Raw genomic sequence first — 12000 nt, forward strand, 5'->3', positions numbered from 1 at the left:
GCCAACGTTGGCACCTGCGTCTCCTCCATTGCATCAGCCGAGCCGCTGAAGTTTATACCACTGATGTGGCGGGATGGGCTAAAACTGACAGCGGCATTGTCCAATGGGAATCGTGTACTGCTGACGTAGCGCTGCCCTCAGACCAATCAGCGGCCTTCATGGGCGTATTCGTTGGATTCAGGCTTCCCTTTTGGCCGAGCAGCGTGGATCAAGGCGGTGATTCTGGGAGCAGAAACCGATTCATTCTGTGACAACAGCGACTTCTGTGAGTATTATCATGAACTTCTGTGTAAATACACGGCAATAACCAGTTTGTCTGCGCAGGTTACCTGTGATACATGAGCTCCGAGTTATTGAATTTAGCCTGGAAAAATAGGTGTAGCCCTTCAAGGCTAACTAAAGTGTTAGCTTGCTAACGTCATGTCCGCTTGTTTCTCTTCGGGTAAGAGTGAAAAAACAAACGGTTAAACCAGTTTAGTGTCATTTTTTCTACACATGTTGTATAAATACAGTTTATCGGTTCTATTGTTAGTTTCTATTTCTGTCCGGAGAATTAAAACACTTTATTCTCTTGAAAATATCACAAATAAGCTTTAAAAGCAGTTTTAATAAACCAATCACCTCCATTTATGTGTTTGTTTATTCAAAGCCATAAAAATATTAGATACTGTACAATTTTAGGTGATTTCTTTACACATCATAAGACAAAAACAAATGTACTAATATACAGAATGGAATAAAAGAAATAATATAATTTGGAAATTAGTGGGATGAAGAAAAACGTTTGACTGTTGCGGTTTACAGCTTGGTATGATCATAAAATCCTTCTTTATGTAAAACAACATGTTTTTGTAGTACAAAGAGGTGGTGGAATAAACTTATAAAACCAATGAACAGTATAATAAATTTAATGCATTATATCATCAGAAGTATTTAGCCTTGTTGATAATTGAGACACTATTTGTCTGATTGAGTGATTATTCCCAAGAATCTTAATATCTACACAGTATACACCAATAGCATTTATATTTATTAGCAGGTCAAATCCCCAATGTGCTCCGTCAAGTTACATCTTCCAGTAAACCACAGGGGGTTGATATTTCCATCCCATCATAAACGGACCCTGTAGTCAGGACAGGGACAGCAGGCTGTTTTCCATCCGGCCCGTTTGGGCCCTGCAGAGCAGATGAGACCTGCTGTGAGGGTTCCTGGTTATCCACAGATTTTCCCCTGGAGGATTCATCTCTGCACCTTTTTAACTCCACACAGCGGGATTTATGCTGAAGCTACGCTTGTATAGCCACAATTCTTTTTATTCAATGTGAAAAAAGCCAAAACATTTGATATATGAATCATTTTTTTATCTAGCTGGGTAAAAACAGGACAAAATCAATAAATCATCTTGTTTTTATTTAAGTTTCTGATGCATTTTGCAAAAAACTTTTATTAAATCCTTTTTCACTCACAACTTTGCTGTGTAAAAAGGTAGTGAATTTAAAGGTGTGGTTTGTACGCTGCTGAATGAAGGGTGCAGCTAATTGCATTGTTAAAACTCAGCTGTCTGTTAGGATTACTGAGCTGTCGACGCCAAAAGGAAAAAGATGAGACCGAAGGTCGAGGTCTTAAAAATTTACTGTAGTAGAGGGAAGTAGTAGTTAAAGTGGCTGGTTTCTCTCTCTAACATCCCGTTATGTTTGGTCTGTTTAGCAGTAAAACGGCTCTGCAGCAAAGAACAACTGCATTCTCATCAGTATTTTATTCCAAACTGATAAGCTAACATCCTGTCTGCACAGGTGAAGCTGTGAAACAGTTTAAGTAAATCTAATCAGCTACGAAGGACAAGAGAATGTGTTGGGATTATTGTCGTCTTGTGTTAGAAAATCACTTTGCACCAGATGCAGGAAGCTGCAGCTGAGAATGTTGCAGCTAAAGGAGCAGCTGATGGTTCATCTGCAGAAAGCTTCAGGATGTGCAATAGTGTCCAGAAAGCTCTGCAGAACCATGTGGCCACCACTGCAGAGCTTCCTCAGCATCACGAGGAGAATGATTGTGTCTGAGAAAAGCATAAACTGAAATCCTACAAGAACAACGAGGGAAAGCAGAAGTCTGGTGCAGCCTCATTTCTGCTACGTTCTCCTCCTGATTGTTTGGCAAATAACCTCTGTGAAAAGGCCACAACTGCTTTGAAAGGAGCTCAAAGCAGGCAGAAGTGAGAAGAATGAAATCTTATTATCTAAGAATCATTTTGCGCAAAAAATGTAATGAGCATGTTTTGTACAGACTAGCGGTTCTCAACGTGGGCGGTACCGCCCCCCAGGGGGCGTTCAGAGGACGGCAGGGGGCGCTGGCGGACATTTTTACAAAAGGGGGGCGCTGGGTTGCCTTTGGGGTGCGTTTGGTCGAAGGTAAACTTTACACCTTAAATGCACAACAATGCCAGTTTAGACTTTGAGCAACTTGATAAAACTGTATTGTGTAACATTAAACCATGGTTGGCTGCAACTGTATCGATGGCAGCTCTTCTTCTATTCAGTGTTTGTAGCTTCWTGGYGCAGCTCTGYTCTCCTGCTACTGGTAGCTAAAATCACGATACCCTCCCTCACTGTGTATCCCTCTGAAAAATGAACCCATTTAAATAAAGAAATCCCTCCATGGGYGATRCCACGATAGAGAGCGTTCATTTTATAGCGTTAACACCGGTGCTGTAAGTGGTCCGGTATGAAACGGGGGTGATGGAACAACACAGCACTTTTAAATTTCAATAATCAGAATGCAGAAATAGTTTTCGTTGTTTTAACCTGACATAAACAAAGGTTTATGTCAGTCTGCCTTTTCCCCATCGCTACGTTTCCCGACCACCCTGCACCTTAGGGGGTAAAAAAAAAAAAGACGCGCACATTGCGCAAAACTCTGAATCAGGAGAAACGGGACATAAAACGGAGCGACAAACTAGATATGAATTATGGCATAAAAACAGAGAATCTGACGCTGAACAGTGAAAAATCAACACATGATGTGAAAAACATGACGATTAGGCGGCGCAGCAGGTGATGAGATTACTGATGGTGAGCGTCATAAACGATAAAATAAATCTAGCAACAGGAAAGAAACTAAAGTGAACACAACCATAAACCAAGAGAGGATAAAACTAACCAAAAGAAACTGAATGGAAATGAATGAATAACAAAATGCAAGAATAAACTAAGAAACTAAAGTAAATACAGAGGAATAAACTGGTATGGCAAGACATTTTGAGCAATAATTAATACAGAGGACTGTATGGCAAGAATAAACAGACACTATTTCCAGATAAAAAGTAAAATAATGTTGTTGAAATGTTATGGGTTTGTTGAGACCACATCTAGTACTGAGATTAAATATCTTACAGACCATAACAGTAAAGAACTGATCTCTTATTTATGTTTTTAATTAGATTTGATATATTTATTTCTTCAATATTATTTTTCATGTCAGTGTTAATGTCATGAGGCTGATGACTCCATGACACTTTCAATTTGACTCATTAGGATTTGATTTAGAACCAGATTTGTTCTTTGTAATTTCTGTCCAGTAAAACTATTAATCTATAATCAATAGACAGATCTATATAAAGATATAATCCATGTTTCTGTCTCATATTTGTATGGCATTAAAAGGATCTGGAACTTTTGTTTTTCCACTGAAAGCTCTGGTTTGAACAATAAATGCCATGTGGGTGAAATTTTATGGATGATGCTCTGATGTCCCATTTTCCTGAAGGCAGCACAGAGCTGCACCACCAGAAACTGACAAACACTGAAGAGAAGAAGAGCTATGATTAATGTGGTTACAGTTCTATCCATGTTTTAATGTTGCAGAGCTCAGTCGTTTGCAAATAGATCAAAGTTTAAACATCTTTTATCTGGTCATTTTGTGGAATATTTAACAACTAGAAAATGACAAAGAATAATAATATTTTATCCTCTCTGACTGGCTGCTGTTAGGCCTACAGATTTTAAGTTGAATGGCCATTAAATTTTTTGTAGACGCCTGTAAAAATAATTTCTATTCCCATGGCTTTTTTGTTCTCTGGGAAATTATTTTTGATGATAAATACAGAAACGAGCATAAAAATCAAAACATCTACAATAGTGATAGTAATATTAATGATAAAATAATAGTCAGTGCAAAGTAGCCTGTAAATTCTTTGGTGGGGGGCAGTGAGGGACATGGACATGGGTTGGGGGGTCGCTGGGCTGAAAAAGGTTGAGAAACACTGGTATAGACCATTTACCTTGTTACCTTCCTTGTTTTTGTTCTTCAGAAAGCTGATTCAGAATGGATTCATCTTTGAGTGCAGCTCAAATTCGGCAAAAGTTTATCGACTTTTTCATCCGCTATGAGCACCAGTACGTTCATTCCTCGTCCACCATTCCTCTGGACGATCCCACGCTGCTGTTCGCCAACGCCGGCATGAACCAGGTAGAAGTCGGGACGTTTCCAACCTTTTCTTCAGATTATTATTAGACTGGAAGGAGAGCAGACCTCAGAGGTGTTTTATTTTGTTGTTTATTCTTTCTGTTAGTTCAAGCCGATCTTCCTGAACACCATCGACCCGTCTCATCCCATGGCCAAGCTGCGGCGCGCGGCCAACACTCAGAAATGCATCCGTGCCGGAGGAAAACACAACGACCTGGACGACGTCGGGAAAGATGTCTACCACCACACCTTCTTTGAGATGCTGGGGTCCTGGTCCTTCGGGGACTACTTTAAGGTACGGACTCTTTGTTTAGTCTGTCAGAAATGAGACGAACTGAAGATCAACTGGTTTCAAATCTGATACCGATATCTCAGGGTCAGTATTGGCCGATCCGATACAGAAAACATCATTGAGTTGAATTGACGATTTCCTCTTTCTGCCCTCAGCAACTGGCCTGTAAAATGGCTCTGGAGCTGCTGACTGAGGAGTTCGGGATTCCCATCGATCGGCTGTATGTCACCTACTTCGGGGGAAACGCCGACGCAGGCCTGGAGCCCGACCTGGAGTGCAAACAGATCTGGATGGATCTGGGGTGAGTCTGATTTTTAACTTGCTGTGATATTTCAGATGCGAGGCTTTCACCTCTAACTAAAGAAATTTACATAGAAATACCAAACTTCGCACTGAACTGTAAAGATGGAACCCTAAAAAACCTTTTTGACAGTTCATCAGCAACAGAAAAGTTGATTTGTTGGGGTTAGTTGCATTTTAAGCCGATACCGAAATAAAGACGGCGGTACCATCCCAGAACAGGGAGGAGAAACCGTCCAAACAGAGTCTGCTGTGGGATTCCAAAAGCACTTTATGCGGTTCTGTTCAGAAATGTAAACACTCCTTAAGCTACACCTTAGTGATAAAATCCATTTTGTTGCTGCAGTGTGGCCGAGGAGCGCATCCTGCCGGGAAGCATGAAGGACAACTTCTGGGAGATGGGAGACACCGGCCCATGCGGCCCCTGCAGTGAGATCCATTACGACCGGATCGGAGGCAGGGACGCGTCTCACCTGGTGAACATGGACGACCCCAACGTGCTGGAGATCTGGAACCTGGTGTTCATCCAGTTCAACAGGTCAGCCGCACCAAGCAGCTGGGTTCGTGCCAGAAATGATTGAAAATGCTTCAGTTTGGTGTTTTAAAGGTTTGAAAAGTCCTGGATTTCTTTCTGAAGTCCTTGAAAGTTGTTGATATTCAAACTGCAATCTAATGTTTGATAGAAACATAAATAAAAACTGGCTGTCTGAAGATTAGTCAGACTAAACTTTTCTTGTTTTCTGCTAGAATCACTGAAATCATTTCTGTTTGCAGAGAGTCGGAGACGGAGCTGAAGCCTCTACCTAAGAAGAGCATCGACACCGGGATGGGACTGGAGCGCCTCGTCTCCGTCCTCCAGAACAAAATGTCCAACTACGACACCGACCTCTTCGTCCCATACTTCGAGGCCATCCAGAAGGTACCAGAAAACACCTGGATTATTCCTCACCGAAGACGCAAACCGCAACTTTAACAAACATCAGAGGACTTTAGTCACAAATCAGGATGTGAAAAAACTGATTTCAGGTTTTAAAAGATGGAAAAGAGCTAAACCTGCTGCAGTAGCCAATTAATTAACGGCACTATAAACTAAAATGTAATTTCCATTATTAATTGGAAGAGCAATTTTGTTTACATACATAAAATAATAGAACAATAAATAAATTCAAAATTAAAACAAACACAACCAAAGCAGGAATGAAGGAATTATGGTTCTTTTATTTTCTTTTTTATTTAAAACATCTTCTAGTGTGTGGAGTTTTTTTTTTTATGTAACTAAAGTTTATTAAATTTCAGAGAGTAAACGTGTATTATTTATTATTATTATTATTATTATTATTATTATTATTATTATTATTATGCCTCTATCACTTTATTCCTTGAAAAGGCCTAAATATTGTCGTCCATCTCAGTAATTTCTAGGACAACATGTTGTTCCTGAAAGCATTTTTGGCAGCAGATTGTTCTGCAGAATGAACTGGAAATGATTTTGTCCTCAGGGTACGGGGGCTCGACCGTACACCGGTAAAGTTGGCGCTGATGATGTCGACGGCATCGACATGGCGTACCGCGTCCTCGCCGACCACGCCCGCACCATCACCATCTCTCTGTCGGACGGCGGGCGGCCCGACAACACGGGCAGAGGGTGAGTGGGAGCCATTTTTAAAATGTTATTTTTTTTTATTTATTGTTTATCGTTCCACCTTTTAACCTTCGTCTCTGTGGGTTTCTGTCCAGCTACGTGTTGAGGAGGATCCTGCGTCGTGCGGTTCGTTATTCCCATGAGAAGCTCGGCGCTCAGAGGGGATTCTTCGCCTCTCTGGTGGATGTGGTGGTCGACTCTCTGGTGAGAGTTTCATCTCTTATCATGTGCTGGTCTATCTTTCTTTACTTTGTGATAAATTTACGATAAATTTGCTATAAATCTGCAGGGCGACGCTTTCCCAGAGTTGAGAAAAGACCCAGAAATGGTGAAGGACGTCATAAACGAGGAGGAGACGCAGTTCCTCAAAACGCTCAGCAGAGGGCGCCGCATCCTGGACAGGAAGATCATGAGCCTGGGAGACTGCAAGACGATCCCGGGTGAGTTTGAGCCTAGATGCAGGAATTTAGTGAAAACCTGGACTTTGCTCTCCTGTTTCTCCTCGTTTTTTTACCTGGGAATTTCTAAACATCTGGAGGATTTTATCGATTAATCAAATTTTTGGTTTTTGATGATTTAGTATTTGGGAAATCTTTTTTTTTTTTTCACTAATCCACTCCCTGAGTGGTTCGGAGTGATGTCACCACACCCAGATCCGCCATCTTGTTTCTATTTATTTGGACTTTGAATTCAGGTCAACTTTGTGACAAGATGTTATTCTAAGACTTTTTACATTTTTCATAACAAGAATGAAGTCATAATATTACAAGAATACAGTCTTAGTAATACGGCAATAAAGTCAAACTAATACAAGTAAGAAGTACAGAATAAACCTGCAGAATTGGGAGAATTTTATGAGAAACCAACACAAAGAAACCCAATTATGCAAGTTTTTTTCTTATTAAAAGAACTTTTTTCTCATAATTGTGTCTTTTTCTGTGAATATTATGATCATATTCTTGTAATTAAACATTCTGGTAGCCTGGCCCTGTTGGTTTGTTGTGCAACTCTCAGAAGGGATGATCGAAATAAAAGCCACTTTTTGAAATATTTTCTGTTGTTTGTTAACAACAGATGGGCAGATTTCTTTTAGAGCTGAGCTGTGTAGATTGATTATCTCTATTATTACAGTTTTTTCTTTTGGCACAGACTGGTCAGTATGATTTTGAAACCTATCTTAAGGTTTTACAATCATTTATCTATGTTATCCAAACGTATACAGTAAATGCAACTTTACTAACAATTTCACCCGTATGTAATTTTAGCATTAATGTAATGTCTCTGAATTATCGGTGTAAAATGGGAGACATGTAAAGATTTTTAATGTGAAAAAATTAGATTAAAATCATATCTGGTATGAAAGAAAATGGGCGATTTTATTTTACAGTCGTATCAGCCAGCTACAGTTTAAACCCAGCGCTGCTGGAACGGGCTGAACCTCAACTCTCATCTCTTACCGAGTGTTTCAGTCAGTTTGAGAAAAGGTTGTAGCATCGATAACGAGATGCGAACATTCACAAGTCTTTCCATAATCCAGGTAATGATACAGCAGTCCTGTGGTTGAACGTAGCTTCAGGTGTGCTCGTCTCCTGATGCTTTAACCGGCCGCCACGTTTCCCCAGGTGACACAGCATGGCTGCTGTACGACACGTACGGCTTCCCTCTGGACCTGACCTCGCTCATCGCCGAGGAGAAGGGCATGGAGGTGAACCTGGCCGCATTCGAGGAGGAGAAAAAAGCTGCACAGGTGAGGAGAAAGAAATAAAAAACAATCAACTTACACACAATTATCCATTAACGGCTTATTAAGTTAAAATCAGTTCCTGTACTGAACTTGTAACTTGTCGCGTTTCTCAGCTGAAGTCTCAGGGCAAAGGAGCCGGAGGCGAGGACCACATCATGCTGGACATCTACGCCATCGAGGAGCTGAGGAACCAGCAGGTTCCGGCCACAGACGACTCTCCCAAATACAGATACGCCTCAGAGGAGAACGGGACCTACGGTTGGTGATGCTCTCCGACTGCTCGTTGCGTCTGGGCGCTCCGGCTGGGCGCTCCGGCTGGGCGCTCCGGCTGCGCGTTGCGGCTGGGCGCTCCGGCTGCGCGTTGCGGCTGGGCGCTCCGGCTGCGCGTTGCGGCTGGGCGCTCCGGCTGCGCGTTGCGGCTGGGCGCTCCGGCTGCGCGTTGCGGCTGGGCGCTCCGGCTGCGCGTTGCGGCTGGGCGCTCCGGCTGTGCGTTGCGGCTGCGCGCTCCGGCTGCGCTCACAGATGCTGACGGTTTCTGTCGTCTTAAGAATTTCAGCCGACCTCCGCCACGGTGCTGGCTCTGCGGCGGGACCGCGCCTTCTGCCAGGACGTGACCACGGGCCAGGAGTGCGGCGTGCTGCTGGACCAGACGTCCTTCTACGCGGAGCAGGGCGGCCAGACGTTCGACGAGGGCTACATGCTGCGAGAGGACGACAGCTCTGAGGATGTAGGTGCCACAAACGTAGAGTTAAGCGTGGACTGTTCATTATGCTGGGATATTTGGCTTAATGATGACATTTCGGGTTTTTTTTAAAACCAGTTTAATACATTTCTTCACTTTCTTTTCTAAAAAAGAAATTACAAAATAAACATTTTCAAAAAGCGTTTTTCATTTGAGTTGTACGGTGGAGTATTAGGGCTGAACTGGACGATAAATTGTCCCAGAATTTATGATAAAAAATAAAACTACTCATTCTCATTTTGAAAACCAGCTTTCCTTCATTTTTAAATAATTTTACTTTAAAGATTAGAAATGGCAGAAATAAAACGATGGTTCCTTAAAAAACACTTTTCCTGGAGGAGGAATTTATTGAAAACTAGAAGCTTTTCTTTTTGTCAGGGGGTCGTTTAAGTTTTCAGCTCTAAACAACTTTTTTAGTTGAAAGTTTTTTAATTAATTTTATACAGGCAGACGTTTTATTTGTCAGAAAATAGTCAGATTCTGACCTTTGACCCAACCTGGCAATAAAACCTGGTTTAATGTTTTCCCTTGGAGAAGCAGTTATTTCCAGTTCTCTGCTGGTTCTGACCTCAGGTTTGCTGCGTTTGTTTCTCTGCAGCGGATGGAGTTCACCGTGAAGAACACGCAGGTCCGGGGCGGTTACGTTCTACACATCGGAACCGTCTACGGAACGCTGAAAGTCGGAGACCGGGTCACCCTGCATATCGACGAGGTGGGAAATCTTTCCTCTTTCTTTCCGACTTCTCCGTCTCTGCGGCTGAAAACGACAAACATTCGTGTTTCCAGGCTCGCAGGCGGCCGATCATGAGCAACCACACGGCCACGCACATCTTAAACTTCGCCCTGCGCGGCGTTTTGGGCGAGGCGGACCAGAGGGGCTCGCTGGTCGCTCCGGATCGCCTGCGCTTCGACTTCACAGCCAAAGGAGCTCTGAGCACCGGAGAGATCCGCCGCACCGAGGAGATCGCTTGTGCCATGATAAAAGATGCAAAGGTTGGTGAAAAGATCCGAATTTAAGCTTTGACTTTTGTAATCTTGCTAATCTAAGATAATCTAAACCAGGGATTAGTCATGATGAATCGATTACTGAAATAATCGTCAACTAATTTATTGATCAGTCGTTAACACGGAGCTTACCGACTCCATTTGGTGAAAGAACAACACAGTCAGAGCAGGAATTAAACCAAAACTGTACAAAAATATGAACTTTAAGATGAAAAATCTTCTCTGTGTGTTTGACTCAGAACTTCTCCAATAGCAGGTTTAGCTTCACCTGGTTCAGATTCTGTAAAACATAAAATAAAATCTCCTTTTATTAATTATTAACACCTTTATTATGTGAATAAAGGTGTTAATATTCAATAATATTAGTTATTAATAACTACCAATAATAAAATGTATTAATATAATTATTAAAATGAATAATAAAATAATTATTTTAATAAAAATTAGTAAGATATTAATAATAAGATAATAAACAGATTAGTAGACAGAACTTTTTCTAATATTCTGTTAAAAAAAGGTTAAATAAAATGCTGCAGAACAACTTAGCACTTTATCTGATTTATTTAATCTGATTTATCCATAATTATAATAGTTCAGGTTGGATAAATTAGACTTAGCAGAAGAAAAACAGATAAAATATGAATAACAAACTGGATCTGTTGTCCTAGTTAAAGTAAATCTGGTTAATTTAAGTTTAGGTTGGCCAGAAACTGACAGACTGAAGTTGGGCATTGTTGACAAAAGTTTATAAAACGCATTCTATGGAACTAAATTGGGGCCAAAAGTTTGTTCAAACCAAAAATGTTTAAAACTATATAAAGTATTTTGATTCTGCAGCCGGTGTACGCCATGGAGGCCCCGCTGGCTCAGGCCAAGGCCATCCAGGGTCTGCGCGCCGTGTTCGACGAGACCTACCCCGACCCGGTCCGAGTCGTCTCCATCGGCACCCCGGTCCAGGAGCTGCTGGACGACCCCAACAGTCCCGCCGGGTCCCTCGCCTCCATCGAGTTCTGCGGCGGAACGTGAGTAGAGAGCATGATCGATTTTAAACATTTTATTTAAAATATCTCTGTTTGCAAATATAGAGAAGTATGGAAACATACGGCAGTACAAAAATACAAAAATATTATTACAGAGTGTTGGTAAAGTTTAAAGAAGACGTCTCTCATTTTGATTTAACAAAAGTTTCTGACGATTTTTCCACAATAAATCAGGGATAAAGTTTTTCCAATAGAAAACAAATGAAGGATGGAAATAGTTTTGTTTTTACAAGTGGAAGGAAAACGAGCTTTACCTCTTCCTTACAGCAGGTGGCGCCGTTGTCCCATTTCATGGTGATCAAGTTGAATTTAAAAAAATGCTCAAGATTCACACATTTCAACCTGCAAATGATAGAAAACGAGATTTTTCCTTCCCACAGCAACAGCAGCTCTTTATCTAAATGAGCTACAGCAACATTTAATTTTCCTTTAGTGTCGATATTTGAAAACTTCAATACTTCCAGCAGAAAAAAACCCAGCAATGAAGCAAGAAATTAAGGGTTAAAAGTAAATGAGCGCCAAAAATATCTGATAAATTTAGCATTAATTGTGATTAATTGATTTTTATCAGCTAATTTATTCGTTAACTGGAGTGTAGAGACTCAAAACTAAAGCATAAGCTGAAAACGCAGCAAATGAAGAGAAATAAAAAACCACAATAGAAACATTTTGTATTAAAGATGAGAAAAGGCCATTATTTGTCTGTAAATGTTTTACTCCTCAAGTTGTTCAGATTCTGTGGAATAAATAAAATCGACGGGCAGACGATCAGAAAAC

The 12000-nt window shown here is 41.2% G+C and overlaps 1 protein-coding gene across 1 annotated transcript in view; it reads left to right on the plus strand.

The window, feature by feature from the left end:
* Positions 1-156: 156 nt before the first annotated feature.
* Positions 157-12000, plus strand: part of aars1 (alanyl-tRNA synthetase 1) — a 16663-nt gene continuing 4819 nt past the window's right edge. The window contains exons 1-15 of the mRNA XM_008412566.2: positions 157-265; positions 4304-4461; positions 4565-4753; positions 4906-5051; positions 5397-5588; positions 5825-5969; positions 6550-6695; positions 6788-6896; positions 6982-7132; positions 8315-8439; positions 8550-8694; positions 8985-9163; positions 9777-9890; positions 9965-10171; positions 11021-11205. Of these exons, the coding sequence (XP_008410788.1) occupies positions 4318-4461; positions 4565-4753; positions 4906-5051; positions 5397-5588; positions 5825-5969; positions 6550-6695; positions 6788-6896; positions 6982-7132; positions 8315-8439; positions 8550-8694; positions 8985-9163; positions 9777-9890; positions 9965-10171; positions 11021-11205 (2177 nt within the window). The 5' untranslated portion in view covers positions 157-265; positions 4304-4317. The remainder of the gene's footprint in view (positions 266-4303; positions 4462-4564; positions 4754-4905; positions 5052-5396; positions 5589-5824; positions 5970-6549; positions 6696-6787; positions 6897-6981; positions 7133-8314; positions 8440-8549; positions 8695-8984; positions 9164-9776; positions 9891-9964; positions 10172-11020; positions 11206-12000) is intronic.

The sequence above is a fragment of the Poecilia reticulata genome, linkage group LG6 (assembly GCF_000633615.1).
Source record: "Poecilia reticulata strain Guanapo linkage group LG6, Guppy_female_1.0+MT, whole genome shotgun sequence".
Classification (NCBI taxonomy): Eukaryota; Metazoa; Chordata; class Actinopteri; order Cyprinodontiformes; family Poeciliidae; genus Poecilia; species Poecilia reticulata.